Genomic DNA, 16871 nt, shown 5'->3' with positions numbered 1-16871 from the left:
GGGGAGGATCCAATGGCACGTAGGGTGGCGTTCGCAAGTCCTAAACGGGATGTTCCGAGGATCGACTTCATGTTGGTTTTTTGGCCTTGTTTAGGATCGGCTTACGAGCACCGTGCGTGGCCGCGAGGCCCAACCGGGAGTAGGATGATCCGATTATGCGGTGAAAACCCTAAATCGTCGTAGATCTCATTAGCTTTATCTTGATCAAGCAGGACCACCAAGTATTCGTGCACCCCGTACGAATCATGGGTGGATCGGCTCTTTGAGCCGATTCACGTGATAACCCGAGAGCCGATCGAGGCTCGTATTTAACGTTTACATGTATGCCCCGTGCAGAAACTAAGCGAGGCATCCCCATCACCTTCCCGACCAGTGTATAGGTCGGGTGGCACGCCCTTGCACTTCGCAACGCCGCGTGTGACCGGAAGAGCATTGCGGGCCGTCGCTCGGAGGGGTCTCAGCCAGCCGCAGCTCTAGGCTCTTCCCGGCTCTACGGTGTTGACAAGGCCGCTGCCCGCCGGTGGGTTTTGGCAGTCAACAAATGCACGAACGTAATGCTCACAACTTCCATCTAGACCTAGCTGCTCTTGAAGTTCCATCTCTTAATGGATAAGGTTTTTCTGCTAACATATAGGAATTTTTGAAGAAATAAAAGCTCTCTAGTTCCTCCATAGCATTTGTTGCTTTGGTGGAATTGGAGTGTGAAGGATTTGATCACCTTTGGTGTTCTTTCTTTTGCATCCTTGCATAAGTGTTGAGTTCTCCATTACTATTCGTTCGAGTGAGAGACCGTGAGCTTGTTACTCTTGGAGGGGTGACCTCCTAGTTGGCTTGGCGGTTGGTGCTCCGGTGACCTTTTTAAGGAAGATTGTGAAGAGGCATGAGCTTCTCCTTCGTGGAGCTTGCCATCTCCGGAGTGGAGGAAAAGCTAGCCATAAGAGAAAGCCCTTTATCCTTCATGGTATTGGCGCGTCCGAGAGACCTTCATGGTAGCCCACATCTCTCCAACGTGACGTACCTTACCTTGTGTGGGGAACACGGGAATACATCTTCGTATCCGCGTGCCTCGGTTATCTCTATACCCGAGTTTACTTTCCTTGTGATAGCCATCGTGCTTGATGTACTTATATCTTGCTATTACTTTCCTTGTGATAGCCATTGTGCTTGTAAAATAAACGTTAGTTTAATTCCGAATTCTTACAAGCCAAATCCGTAATCGTTTTTAAAACGCCTATTCACACCCCCTCTAGGCGACATCTCGTCCTTTCACATTTCTCATGACCTGATTCTTGCGGTCATACTTGATGATAATGTTGTGCATGATCACACAAGCCTACATCACCTCCCACATTTGATCGTGAGACCAACTTAGAACAAGGTAGCGGACAATAGCAAATTGAGCTTGAAGCACACCAAATGCCCGCTCGACATCCTTCCTGCAAGCCTCCTATCGCGAAGAAAAGTGGCAATTCTTCTGACCTGATGGAGCCGGGATTGTTTTGACAAAAGTCGTACATTTTGGATATATACCATCGGCTAGATAATAGCCTTTGGTATATTGGTGGCCATTGATCTCATATTGGGAATCCTCTCGCTGCATTTTGTGCCATGATCCTTGCAGTCCCTTCTTTAGTTGTCCCTCTCAAGTAGTATTTGCCAAAATTTTCCACCACAGCTCGGCAAAACTTCATGCACTCAATGGCAGTAGATTCACTCATATGAAGGTAGTCGTCCTGTGTATAGGCAGGTGCTCCGTATGCAAGCATCCACATGGCGGCGGGCACTTCTAAACCGACGAGAACCCTACAATGCCAACAGCGCCGTGCTTCAGCTTGAAGTAGAGATCGAACTCTCGAAGGTCATGGAGGATATTCATGAACAAAGGCTTGCTCATCCTATACCGGCGCCAGAAATTGTTGGCTTGTGTTGCTTCGTATGCGAAGTAATCGTTGTGCGGCTTGGTATGCCCCTCCATCCTCTGTTGGGGCTTCGACTTCTTTCTTCCCACCTTTGAACCTCCGCGGCGCGGCCTCTTCCTCTTCTCCACCTCGACGTCAAGCATGTTCTGGAGGGACGCGATGATCAACAAATGCTCCCGAATGTCATCATCGAAGGCTTGCTCTCCCTCCAACATTCTGACGATCATCTCATCGTCGCTATCCATGTCTAAAGCAAAACAAATGGTTAAAATTCATCCACGGCAAAGGAGGCAACGAACAACGACCTATCGCATCTATCAGACAAGGCGCCGAACAGCTTCTGTGCGCGGAGGAGGGGCGGATTTGCCGGTGTGTTCTGGGACGTGTTGGCGAAGCGGCGGCGGCGAAAAGGATGGCGACGGAGCCAACCATCACGACAATGCCCGACTTAGAAGTGATTGGCCCTCGAGACGGCTGGCAAATCGAGCGACTTAGAAGTGATTGGCCCTCGAGACGGCCGGCAAATCGAGCGACGACAAAGAGGTGGTGGGAGGCACAACGAGAAATAAAAGGCGGAAACCAACCATTCTAGATGTGGTCGCCGATAGGTGGGCACCCGCCTCGCTTCTCGCTCCGTTCGATATACCCGGAGCGTCCCGGAGCAGGAACAGCTCGAGGCGCCGAACACCATATTAAGCTGCACCGGGCGAAAGGAGCCTTTGGAACGCGCGACTGGGACCGAAAATATGTCCAACGCGTCCCAAAAAGCTTTGGGGGACGCGGCTAAAGATGCTCTAATGTTTCCGCTTAACGAATTGATTCCGGAAGATACACCAAAGGCCTATCATTATGTACAAAAACCACAGGGAATGTGCAAAATAGGGTTCACTGCAACACGAGAAAACGTCACCTAGGCCGTCCATTTTTCTTTCGCAAGTAACTCCAGAACAAGAGCTGACTAGTAAGCTATCTACCCCAATGATCTTTCCTTGATCCAGTGAAGAAGAACAAGCCCCTCCAAATCACAGCGTCGGAGCAGCCTCGACTTGGTTGCATTAGACAGGTGTCATCGCACCACAAGCTCTCTAGAGTTGTTTCCATAACAAACTGCTGCTGGTTCTACTCTGTAAGGGCATACACAACCGCTGTTCTGCTTGGCGCGTACACAGAGAAAGAACGTGGCCTGTTGTCATGCGGATGTTCCTGCAAGGACAGCCAATGGAGAATAGTTTCAGAACTGCAGGTAATTCAGTAAAGAGGGCGCTTGAGCCCAGACTTACGGTTGTGAAGTAATCAACGCCATGATCCAGCCTGCTGAACCCACCGAAGAGTCCATCGTCAGAGTCTAAGGCCACCTGGCAAAAAATAGCAGAAAATGTCATTTAATCAACAAAACCCAGTTGCTTGTTCAAATAGGGCTGCTCTAAAACTGCAAGGATGGTTGGGGTAGATTCAGAAAATAGTTTCAGTATTATAGTGAGCCCAACTGAGGAAGAATGTTAGGAACCTTTCTTTCGACTACAAACATCTAGAGCAACAAATAAAAAAATCTTTAGAAATACCCTTTGATTTATATTGATGGTTAATCAAGCAAGTACATGAGCAACAGATCCAACCCATGTGGAATAAAAGTTATAGAACCCACAACCCTTAGTGATGAAAGGTGGGCGATAAAGAAAAAGCATACCTTGTACTTCCCAGGCTTGGAACAGCCAACACGGTAGTCAAAAAAGCTATTGCTCCAGTGGAAATTGAAAACAAATACCAAATCTCCTCTCTCGAAGATGATCACCTTATCTTCCTCGTGTTTCCGTGAAACATACTGGTGCTCAGATGTCATGAACTGCAGTTACAGTGTTAGTGCTGGGACAGGTATCAGTGTGCAATCGCTTAAGCTAACTGATTTAATTGGTGAAAAGCGATTCCAGCTCCTTGTTAAGTCAACTGTAACTTATGATTCTATAGTAGTAATGATAAACCAATGACATTACCCCATATCTTTCTTCAAGATGATGCATTGCCTGATCGAACTCTTGCATACCATGATATCTAAGAAAATCCGCATCTCCCTGAAAAAATCATGATATTCTCAATAATTAACATACTAACATGTATCCATGTTAGACGTCTAGAGAACTACAAAAGCAATGTTGATCAACATTATGATTCAACCCAGAGATACATATCTGGTGAGAGGATATAATAGCACAGCTAAAACTTACAAGATCAAATCTACGGCGGCATTTATCATAACTATTGTTATTTCCAGGGAGGACTGAGCCGTTTGGAAGAACCTGCGGACCTCTTGGAAAATCTATCCATTCTGCAAAGTAAAATATAAGTTAACTTCAAAAGCACAGCAAGTCACAACCATGCAGAATGTAATCATGCTGTAAACACTGACCAGGATGCCCAAACTCATTTCCCATGAAGTTAAGATAACCTTCACCCCCTAAACCCATGGTGACAAGCCTAATCATTTTATGTAGTGCTATGCCACGATCAATGCGAGGTGTTGAAGGTCTGTCCAGAGCCATGAAATCATACATATCCTGCAAAGAGAGGTTGAGCTGTTCATGCCATTCTGTGTCGGATCAATAATTTACATCACAGTACCGAGCATCAACCATCCTGAAATACAACTGCTCAGGTCTAAAAAAATAGTAAGTACATAATACATTTGTGTTAACTTTGGAGTCCAAAAAACTCATTAAAACATTTTTTTTTGTATACTTGATTATTTCCTGACAGGTGCCAGTAGTTACAAAGGTGGCACCATAATAAAAATATCAAGGAGCATGTAGATGTACTGATGACATAATATCCCATCGCTGTAGTTTATTTAGTATATCTAGCCAAGGTGTATTAAAACCAAGGCTGAGACAGGAATCAACCCACGAAAGAAACACTCCTTTGGGGCATCAGGGCTAAGGAATATAGCCAGCCTATCTTTGTCCAGTTTTCTGGGAGACCAAAACTGTTTGAGCCTTGAGGCACTATGGTAATCAATTAAGAAAGTACCAGGTGATTATAAATCAATAAATTTAAAATTTTAGTACATGGTTCATTTGATTTCAGCCAGTAAAAAATATTTCCTCGAGAAATTCTGATGGAGAATCACACAGCAGCATGTGTTTTTTGCTGGTTTAGAAAAGGTGTGAACAAATGAACGATAACATAAACAATATAATAAATAAGAATAAAAATTGCAACTAAACTTTCAAAGTTCACAAGTCACCACACAATATGTTTTCAGCGACCTTTGCTCAAATAACAGATGGATAAATAGCTGGTGATGAGTGAGGTAGCTAATCTTGATTACAAGATCAAAATAATAAACAATTAAATAAATAAGAACAAAAAATCTGCAACTTTAAACTTTTTCAAAGTTCACAAGTCAACAGAAGATATGTTTTCAGCATCTTTTGCTTAAGCAAAAGATGTGGAAATAGATGGTGATGGGTGAGGCAGCTAAACGTTATCACAAGATCGAAAATACCAGCAATCTGATGAGAAAAGGTCAATTGTGTAATTCTTTTGGTCCAAAAGTAACATCTAGTACCTTATCCATCAACCAGAAGGCTATAGTCTTGTCACCAACTAGTGCTTGATCATGACTTTCTGCGTAAGTGACGCACTTCTCTGCCCACCTTCTATTTGTTAGGGTGTGCACAATATCTCCCATTTTCCAAGATTCATCACTTTGCCTGTGTCAAAGAAATGTTAAATTTTATTGCAGCACACTTGGGAAGTACAGAGAATGTACAAAGTACCACCAGTTGACAGCTTCAATGGACATGCCTAACTAACCCGCAGAAAAGATATATGAACCAAAGAGCAGAAACAGCTTTTCTAAGAGCATAGGAAAGCACCAGGAGCACAACATTACTAAAGGGCAGAAAGTCTCTCATATCCACCAAGTCGGTTGAATAATTTGAATAAAGCTAATTATTGACATTGTATCGAATTATGATTTAACATTAAAATAGCAGAGCAGCTAATTACAGGACAGGTCATGGCAGGCTAGCAGCTGCAAAGTAGTTATTGCATATATGTGCAGATACAACTATACAGATCCACAGCAAGCTACGCAACCAGTGTCCAGTACAGAGATTAGAGCTTCAGTTGATAGGCAGCATATCTAGATTGTCAGAAAGTTTTTTATTGGAGCCCTCGTCTGCCCTTGTAACAATTAAAATTATATATGACACATGACCTTCTATATTACTTCTATAAACCTAATAACGAATTCATCTGGCTAAATTTATTACCTAATACCTGTGAATACACACACTAAAAAATGAACACTGTCAATGACCATGACATATAGCCCTACTACCCTAGACAGAAAGGTACTCATGTACGGATATGAATAGTTACAATTAAAAAAAATATAGCTGTGTAAAGTATGTGCCATGCCCAGCGTAAAGACACTATCCGCTACATTTTTGTGTTCTGCTATTTAAACCATGTTGATGATCTAGCCATCATGCTATGCACTAATATGTAAAGCATTCTCATGTTCAACCTGATACCAGGAAAGTTATCTAGCCATTTACATGGATATTTTATTTCGTTTAGCAACTGTATCTAGATCATTGAGTGTATGTAATCCCCAATATCCCTGCACTTACTTGAGGAGTTCAATCCATTTATCTGCTACAGCCATATGCAGGCGATAGTCAAAACCAACACCACCATCTTGAACAGGGATGCAAAATGTAGGCATTCCGCTGACCTGAAAATTTTCGTAGTTACACAGATTAAAATGTTAAATAGTTTATGCTGGCGGAAATGGAACCTCGTATTTGCTTGTGAATTGAAGGCTCCAAGTAACTGGTTTGTGCATGTGTACACTAACAAAATACAGTGACACTCCATGGCATGCAGGAATTTAAGTTAAACCATGTTGCTCTTATAAATACATGTAGATAACACATGGATGTATATTTTTACTCTTATAAATACATGTAGATAACCCTGTTTACCCCTAATAAAAAGAGTAATGACCTAATCCCCAAGAAAAACTATTAAATTAACTGGTTAAAAAGGAATGCTGCAAGCACTTACATCTTCACCAATGGCTACAGCATCAGGATAAAGTCCGTGAATTAGATCGTTCACCAGCATTAAGTAAACTACGGCATCAACATCTGTGGCAAATCCGAAATACTCGCCATAGTTCCCCGTAAATGTCACCTAGAATCAGAGACAGCAAATTAAGGAAATACTACTACTACTAATAATAATAATAATCACTCCCATGATTATCAGATAAAATCGTACAAGCAATACTCGGGAACTATCTAAGACTCCATAGCACAAGTCATAATCATGATACAAGCTATGATGCATATCAATTGTTCCAGTACCCTACTGGATTCACTTGATAACTTACTTGTAATCCATGGTGAGTATACATCATGGAGGTCACCCCATCAAATCGAAATCCATCAAACTTGTATTCTTCAAGCCACCATCTTGCATTTGAGAGTAAAAATCTTAAAACCTGCATAACAATAGAATGAAATCTCTAATAATATATTAACAGTATCAGTTAACCAAATAGGGCAACAGAAGTCACTGCTACATACTTCCCAACTCCCATAGTTGAACAGACGAGAATCCCACATCCAATGATGGCCACGTGGACCACCATGGAAGTAATGTGTATCAGTGCCATCGAAACCATTCAAACCATCCAAGGTATTATTTGATGAGTGACTGCAAAAAACATGAAGTCATTGGTAAAGCCATGCAACTCAGAAGAATCAACCAAACTAAGTCAAAGGAGAAGCAAGTTAAGATTATCAGATCTACATAGTGCAAACACATAAATATGGAAGCAAGTGGCTATGGCAAATGGATGGCTTGATGCATATTTAGGGGCAAGGTATGATTCAACTACGAAGCTGGCACAGTGAGGCATTGCTGTCATTTTTTTCTAACTTGCAAATTCTATGTAGCGGCACAAGTTCATGACCAGTTAATTAACTTCTTCATAGCATATGAACTTGTCCGTCCGCATCTATGCCATAAAATTGTGTCACCATTACAACACAAAGTTCAGTGAGCATCAGTTTACCAGAAGTGCAAAAAACATTTAATACATCTGAGGAAATCATGTAGCACAATTACATAGAACAGAAAAGTAATCGTCAATCACTGGCATTTAGAATACCAGATAAATGTAATAAGAACTAAAGTTCAAATTGCACCAAGTACCTGTGAACAATATCCATAAGAACAAGCAAACCAAGTTCGTGTGCTCTATCAATCAAGGATTTTAAGTCCTCCGGAGTGCCAAAACGGCTACTTGGCGCAAAAAAATTAGTAACGTGGTACCTGGAATAAGCCAACAATAAAAAATGATCATAAAAGTCAGAAACACTATACGTTGTAGTAATATTTTTCTAATAAACAAATATGTCCAGATATTTTATATGCATGAAGCATTAGGATTTTAAAGCTCCAAACGGGCAAAGATACGCATACAAAAAATGAAAAAAAAAAAAGAATTGTGTGAATACCCAAAGCTTGCATAATATGAGTGCTCCTGGATTGCCATTATCTGCACTGCATTATATCCAAGCTTTTTAATTCTTGGCAGCACCTCATCCCTAAAATTAGCATATGTGTTTATCTTCGGTTCCTGCGGAAGATCACATTAAGATATTCAGTTCATCCTCAAGTATTGTAGTGATGGAATATAGTAATAGTAGTGATATTTGACAAATAGGTTACAAATAATTAACCATATCCTTTTTATGGGAAATGGTAGGGGAGATCCTTACTATGACTAACTATGATTTTATAAGAGCATGTCCGGTAGTCCATGTTAGACATTTCTTAGGGGTTGACACAAGAATGTTTTGATGATGTGGAGGAAAATAAAGGAGGAGAGAGAAGATGTTCTTATACAGGAAATGACCCATTGCTAATACCGAGGAGCTAGAAATGAATTGTCGCGAAGGCTGTTGTTATTTCTTAAAGTGGGTTCCAGCAATAATCTATTGGTGAGCTCGAGGATCTTAGTAACAATGTGACAAAACCATCTATCGGAGAGCTTGTTACTTCCCATGAGGTTGTTCTTTCTCTCCTCTTATTTAATAAGCTAAGAAATGGCTTGTCAAAGATGTTGTAATACGATATTTTTTACTTCCTAAATAGAAACCCTGTCTTAAGCTAGTAACATGTTTATGTACTATCAGGCAATTACAAAGATAATGGTATTCATATATAACTATGTTGTAGAAAGGAAATATCTAGATTTGACATTCACATGTCCACTACCTCCAAATGCAATGGAAATTGTACAAAAATACAGAAGAGAAACCGGACAAAGAGGAAGTAAAGTTTTGAATTTGCCAATATGAAGAGATTATAAGTATTTGAGTTTGCCACATGAATGCAATGTGTAATCTATACATAATAGAATTAAAATAAAATAAAACTCTATGCAATAAACCATCAGACCAGAAACAGGTAAAGTAACTTATAGCATACCGGGCTGCTCATTCCAATGTGTGATTCGTATATCCTGAGTGACTTTGGTTGTTTAGGTTGAGGATGTTGGAATACAAATTTCTCCTGCATTTGCATGTAAAAAAAACCTTAGTAAATAATCACAAAAGGTCAAAGTTGAATATTCTAACAAAAAGAGAGCATATTGCAGAGCTATAAGAGGCTTAAGCCACAACACTGCATACTCACACCACTTTTGTTGGTTGCACCTCAGAAGGTGAAATTAATGCATATGTCACTTCCAAGTTCAATATTTTCTTTATTCGCATATCAATAAGACATGCAGTTGATACTGAAAAATGGCAACACTAGAAAGTTCATTTAATAATGTAAAATGGGTAGATGGGTGCATACCTCTTCAGGTGGATCATAATATATGCCATTATATGGTATTTCACCTGGAGCCTGCACAGAGAACTTGATCCAAGCAGAAATCGAATCCTTCACGCCAGATGGTGTATCCATCCGTATCTAGAAAACAGAGAGGAAAAGGATCATAAGTACGCTGATTTGAAAATGCTTACATCCTCAATTGAATAATTGGCTGGTCCCACCTTTACACGCGAGCCATGAGGAATAGCTGGCGATCCATCAGTATTGTTAGGGAGGAAAATCTCCCAAACACCATATTCATTCTGAAAATATCATTAACATACATCGACATCAATAGGAGCAAACCTTCACTAATAGTATAGAAAAGTTCATGTGCTATAAATCAAACCTGCTCATGTCATGTAATCAAATATTTTGTATGGAAAAGCATACAAATACAAAAGGTTCTGTTCAAAATCGGGAGCCTTCAATTACACACATTCATTCATCCTTACTATAGTGTATAGACTCATTTTCAGACTCAAGAATATGGCATCAAGTGAAGTGTAACAGTAGTACTGTGTTTCAGTAGAATCATTTGGCTTAAGCTTAAGATAGGATGAAAACAATAGGATTTTGACAAGATATAGTTGAGGCTCAACTTGAATGAATGTGCAAACAGCTAAAATAAATCCAAATGGATACATCAATAGTTATGAAGAAAAGGTGGAAGACTGTAAAAGCTGTAGGCATACTCTGGTCATAGTATCTGCATTTGAATTCCAATTGTTGAAGTCTCCTACTAATGCTGCAGACTGTAACAGGATGCAAGAGTCAGTTCATAAATCTGAATGTAACCGGTCAGTAACTTCAATAAGCTATTTCACAAGTAGAGTAAACTAGTTGGGGAATAGTGACCATTGACAATAGCTTGGAAGGTAGTTGTTAAGACTAAAAAAATGTACCTGTGCTCCAGGAGCCCATTCTCGGTATGTAATACCTTCAGCACTGGAAAAAATGGGGAAATAGGAATTACAAATTCCATGTGCAGATAGACTAGTGGAGGATTTTCACAATAATGAGGCAATGAGGCTTTAAATTTACTTGCGGGTAAATCCAAGTTTTTCATAACCACGAGAAAATGCATCCAAGCCACCTTCATGTTGGTCAATAGCAGCACGTATTCTCTTGTATTCGCTGTATCTGTTGAAACACAAAAGGCATACGACAAAAAATTCAAAGTTAGCAGTGTGTTGTCCCAACAAAAGCACCAAATATAAGAAACTAAGTTGCCCAACAGGTGGATTTTTTTTTCAGGTTATCGGTAGAGGAATTCGCACAGTATTATAATCTATAACCTACCTAGCACATTTTCATCAGCTTGCCACTCAGTAATCGTAATGATCAGAGACACGTTACGAGTAATTTCTAGTCGACACTCGGACCTCGAGGGAAAGAAAATTAGATAGTGGTCCCTAGTTGCTCCCCAAATTTGCAAGATGGAAGGACCATAATTCAAAATGAACGGAAGTAAATAGCTGGTAGGGCATTACCGGTAGTCAAGGTGGCTGCGAAAATCTTCTAGCATTGGGTCGATCTTGTATATCTTCTGCCCATCTCCTGGTTTCGGGATAACTCTTGGTTTCTCCTCCTCCACGACTAACTCTTCAACTCCTTCAGTTACAGCATCAGTGACTGTTTCCACAATACCCTGCGTCGGTTCTGGTGATTCAGGTTCGTCTGCAGCCCCACCTGCTGTGTTTGCTTCAGCCGTTTGGTCCATATCTTCAGGCGTCTACAGCATGATAAACATAAGGGACGATTGTGCCACGGACCATGGACTAACAAAATCAAAGAGTGCTTTCCCAAGAAACAAAACAGTGCATTCTTTTGTGGAATCCTTGCAAAATGGCACATCCCGGTTAGTTTTCAGTGCACCATTACAAAGAGTCAGCGCAGGACCACATGTAACAAAATGCACAAAGCCCCTGACGCCTCGGCGAGTTGGTTTATTCGACATGCGGAAAGTGAATCGCTGTGATGGAGATTTTCTGGCACAAATGCGAGTGTACCTGTGATTCTTCTTCTTCTTCTTCAGGCTCCGCTGGCCCGGCCGCGGCGGGTTCGTCGGTGGTGAGCAAGTCGTCACTCCCACCGCCAGGCACCAGCACCTTGCCAGTAGCGCCCGCGCAGCTCAGAACGGCGCCTGCAAATACGGCAAAGACGATGGCACCAAGAGTGAGAAAATAATACCACCAACTTCGAGTTACAGCAAACGCCAGAAAGGAAAACAAAGGGGGTGGGGAACAGAAGGTGGAAAAATATCATGGAAATGAGAGAGAATGATCGTAGAAATGGTAGTAACACTGAGTAATTTTATTTACAGGTGATCACGATTCAGAAAGAAAGCACGATCGGTTCGCCTCAACTCCTTCAGTCAGTTATGATCGAAATCAATCGAGGGACGAACAGGCCAGGCGCGCGGAGGGGTAGAGAAGGGGGACTAAAAATAGAGGGGAGGGGCAAGATTTGAGGCGTACGCGAGGAGGAGTCCTTCTTCCTGAAGAGCAGCGGCAGCGGCGGCGAGTCCACCACCCCGCCCCTCCGCTCGGCGCCGGATCGCGCCGACGAGCCGGCCCGCACGACCCCCAGCGTGGCGCCGGACACCGCGAACGACGCCATCCCCACGTACGCGCAGATCTCAGTCGACCGTCAGAGGAATGCTGCCTCGCTCGGAGTGATTGAATGAAGATATTAATTGGGAAGCGAGGACGTGTGCGGCGGAGGTGGAAGCTGGCGCGGGTACAGTGCAGTGGTGCATGGGGATGGGGGAGAAGAGATAGACGCCGAGGCAGGTGGGGGCCCACGGGGAGTGTGTGTGGCGTCGTCTTCCGGACTCGTGCACGCGCGCGTTCAGAGGTGGCAACGGCGGAGACGCGACGCAGCCTGGGGCAGCTAGGGGGAGGACGAGATCGCCAACCAACGGCTGGGAGCGCGTTGCCTGGCCAGCCGTTCTCACTGCTTCTAGTACGCTCGTCTACTTGCATTTTTATTTTAAAATAAAAAAAAACATTTGAAGCTTATAGAAACAGAAAAATGTTGAAGTGAAGGGGAGCTCCTATAGGTTGAATTTTTTCTGGTACATGATAATAGTATTGTTCTAATCATATTTCTTAATCGAAATTAAAATCTTTGGACATCCTTTATGTACTACTTCACTTTGTATCATCGTGTAAGCCGTTTTGGCGAACTAGTGAGTATAAGCTATGTCCTCCACCCAAAAATTCGAAAACTTGAAATTACTCTCAACCATATTATTAAAAATATTAATCTTACTTGTAAATAGTATTTGCATGATTATCATAGACACCCAAAAAAAAAAGTTTGCCCTATTGGAGAACTCGTTTTACCCACTCGCTAGCCTCATCGTCGACATACATGGATGTTTCCGTCACTCGTGTATTGTTTGTCTCGGTAAAACATCGCCGTGCCATTTTCTCCATGACATAGAGAAATGCTAAGTGAGACGACAAGCAAAGGAAGGTTGCCAAGATATCATAAGAGTGAGGTGGTGGATGCCGCTAATGCCATATATGGAGCGGCTAGGGTGGCGACTAAAGCATTTTTTCTAAACAATTACTTGATTTTTTTCAATGTCATCAGTGTGTAGGGCCTTTTGAGAAGAGTATACATTGTTGTTATTTACCTTGGTTGATGTGATCACTCTAGTACATTAACTCCACATATTTTAATTTATATCTTCGGTTTGGTATATGTGTTCACTCTAATTAAGTCTAAATATATTGAAGCAAACGTGCCACGGTGACATGTTGACCTAGGCCGACTGACAATGTATGCAAAATATGGTATAGAGACATAGATTAGGCTTGACACGGAATGTCTTTTAAGTTTTGCAAATTTGGTTGAGAAACTCTTTTTTTAGGTAAGAATATTCCATTAAATATGAGCATCAAGCCGCCTCATTAAAAAACTTCCAGTCCTCTTAGGTATCCTGGTAAGGAAAAGATTGCGTAAGAAACTTGCTGCTCCGAGAGATTACACAATGTTCGTACAATCACGGTCAATCAAAGCCGAGGCGCGGCTCGGTGATGACCTCCACATAAGACCACTAGCTCCTGATTTACCTAGCTGAGCTCACAACAACATAATTTTCATGTGAGAGGTTACAAATCGCATTTGAGCACCCACTAGCACAGTGCAAAATGCGGCGATTAACTAGAGACGGTTTCGTCTCACTACAGTTACTACTCTTTTTTCTTCAGATAAAGAGCATTAGACGAGAGGGGTTTACACAGTGATGAACAATTAATTAGCACAAAGTCAGATGTATGAGCTTCTGGTGGTGATACATTTTGGTATTTTAGCAACTTAGTCTTGGTGTAAACTTCCTCTATTGGTAATCCTCACTTGTTCCCTGCATCCATGTCTATTACAACATTCAAACTTACAAGTGCGACTCTAATCATGTGTTCTACTTCCAGTGTCACCTTTAGAAGAAGAGCCCATGTTCATCTCACCATGGCAATGTTCTTACTCTATGTAGGAATCCACACTGATCTTGTCGCAAATTCTGATGCCTCCATATCCTAGGATGTTGCATTGCAAGATTTGCTTCGACCAAGTCCATGTACATTGCATTTGGTGTGTGTTGATGTAGTGATATGAACCTAGCAACGTTCTAAGTTCTACACCTTGCTTGACATCATATATGTAGAATGGCTTCTTTGTGAAATCTTGGTGTTGTTTGATCCCATTGCCGCGCTTATATAGCACCGTTATCATTCAAGGTTGACACTTTGTAGCGCAATAACCTTACAGGGGGTATTGCCATGAAGTTCAATGCTTCCAGGAGCACATGGATTTTTTTTCTGATAAAACAGAGAAATCAATTGCATTTCATTTCATTCAAAATGTAGAAGGTTCAACTGTGCAAGCTTCACATATATCTGTAATATCCCAGGTTTAGAGACAATAAAATGAGAGAAACACCAAAGTGTGCATTGCATTCATGCATAGAAAATCCGGGGAATTTTCGCGCTTCAAATAAAACTTACCACGATGAATCGAAGTTTCACTTGACTTGCTGGAACTGAAGTAGATCATCAAGTCAAGCACTATAAACTTCACTGTGATCTTTGTTTAAACCTTGTTTTGGGTAGAGATGATTTGATCTATGGGCTAGATCAAATGAATTAGTTTTACAACAAACAACACCTTAAGTAAGGATCAACTACAAGATCTTATAAAAGATCTCAACATGCCATTCCTTACAACAACACATGAATAATTATTCAATCCTAAATCAAAGAACACAATTAATTAAGAAACTATTCTTTACTTATCTTATCCATGTCTTCTACTAAATAAATGTTCCTACCAAGAGTCACATGGTATATATATTTTCAACCACAATACTTGAACCAAGTCAAGAACTTGCATATTCATTCTTCATTAACCTTTGACCATTTCAACCTTGTTTCCTAACTCATACCATTAAACCTACAGAAAAGAGAAAACTATTCATATGCTTATATTATGCATTCAATAGAACCTAACTAAATATTTAAACCTTGTCCAAGGGAGGTAATTGTTGATACTAATTAATGATACAAGAAATAAAGTCAAGTGCTAAACCCTACTTGACCTAGCTCACACTTGATGGTAAGTAAGAATTTATTCCTCTAGTAATTATATAGAGGCAAGTGTTGTGATCATTACAACTTACTAATGATCATAAACCCTAGAGGAACCCTATCAATTCAGAAGAGCTCAACCTAAAGAGGTATACTCCAGTATATGGACTTATACTTGATCTTGGAGAGAGAACCATGAATTACTAATGAATTATTATGAGGCCAATACTTTGATCATTACAAATTGGGTGCTGATCATAAACCCTAAGAAATCTAAGCGAGTGTGTTGAGAGAAGTATTAAAGAAGAGAGACTAGTGAGGAAGAAGTGGATCATGTCTAATGCATGACCTTACTTTATAAATTGAGTTGATAAGTTAAACCTATACATATGATCAATAGATCTCATTCTTCACATGAAATAATAAGTAACTCATTAGTAGTTAACCAAACCAAAACTCATTCCTTATATAGAGTAGTATTGATATGGTATCTAAACCTTGCCTATCCAAACATTTGAGACCAACCTAGCATTGCCTTGATACAATAATTCTACCTAAGTGAGGAGTATAACTCTAGCCACTAGAATAAAATCAATGCTTATGCCCATACCTAAACCTAGTTGTGTATCACATGGGTGATCATAACTAAAACCCTAAACCATATTTGAATCCCAATTCAAATATTACTTTGGATTATAATTAGAACCCTACCATACATCCTGCCTATTTATACTTCAATTTAGTGAAGCTTATGCAAAACCCTAAACCTTTCATGTAGTATCCACCCCACATAAAATATTATGCCCTAACTTGTGTATCAGGGATCACAAGTATAACCAAGCCATATGTACCTAAAGACTAATTGCCATTTGGTGAGTAGAATTAAACCAATACCCTATCTTACTTGGTTACTCAAATACTTTGCCTAAGTGAACCAAATGAATAGCATTTATAAAGTACCATCACCTCAACAAGAGAATTAATCATGATGAGCTTAGGATCTATCTTAAATAATTCAAGTCAGTAGTTTGCTAAGCAAGATTATTTAACACAGAGTGAAGTCAACCATATTCTTAAACCCTTAGAAGTAATTCTCCACATAAAATCATGATCCAATCCATCCCTATTACCATCTACTTTAAACTCTAGCCATAATAACAATTATATGAGAACAATCCATATTGTTAAGTACACTAGTTAGACCTAATAATGTTTTCACCATTCACATGTTCTAAATTTCAAACCATTGAAATGAATCTGGTTCATAAATTAAAAAGGAATTGAGATGATATCAAAACCCATTTCTATTTCAATTAAAACCCTACACAATATCAACCTAATAATAAAATGAATATGTATTTAAAAGGTAACACTAGGCAGTAAATAATAGTATTAAGTTATCTTGATACTCAAATAATTTAGAACCTACAAAACAAAATAGAAATCAGATTTGAATTCAAAT

At 40.5% G+C, this 16871-nt stretch overlaps 1 protein-coding gene across 1 annotated transcript; it reads right to left on the bottom strand.

The window, feature by feature from the left end:
- Nucleotides 1-2748: 2748 nt before the first annotated feature.
- LOC124677380 (1,4-alpha-glucan-branching enzyme 2, chloroplastic/amyloplastic-like) lies at nt 2749-12452 on the bottom strand. Its single transcript, XM_047213368.1, has 22 exons — nt 12296-12452; nt 11828-11961; nt 11309-11550; nt 10860-10958; nt 10721-10763; nt 10511-10570; nt 9998-10078; nt 9798-9914; nt 9426-9509; nt 8450-8571; nt 8145-8264; nt 7514-7643; nt 7318-7428; nt 6990-7118; nt 6554-6657; nt 5482-5626; nt 4324-4471; nt 4142-4242; nt 3911-3988; nt 3607-3762; nt 3200-3274; nt 2749-3122 (listed from the first exon to the last, which is right to left on the bottom strand). The coding sequence occupies exons 1-22, from the start codon at nt 12435-12437 to the stop codon at nt 3039-3041; spliced, it is 2505 nt and encodes an 834-aa protein (XP_047069324.1). The 5' UTR covers nt 12438-12452; the 3' UTR covers nt 2749-3038.
- Nucleotides 12453-16871: the final 4419 nt, after the last annotated feature.

Source organism: Lolium rigidum, chromosome 7 (assembly GCF_022539505.1).
Source record: "Lolium rigidum isolate FL_2022 chromosome 7, APGP_CSIRO_Lrig_0.1, whole genome shotgun sequence".
Lineage (NCBI taxonomy): Eukaryota > Viridiplantae > Streptophyta > Magnoliopsida > Poales > Poaceae > Lolium > Lolium rigidum.
Note: the sequence above shows the minus strand (reverse complement) of the source record. Positions and strands in the feature narration are given on the sequence as shown.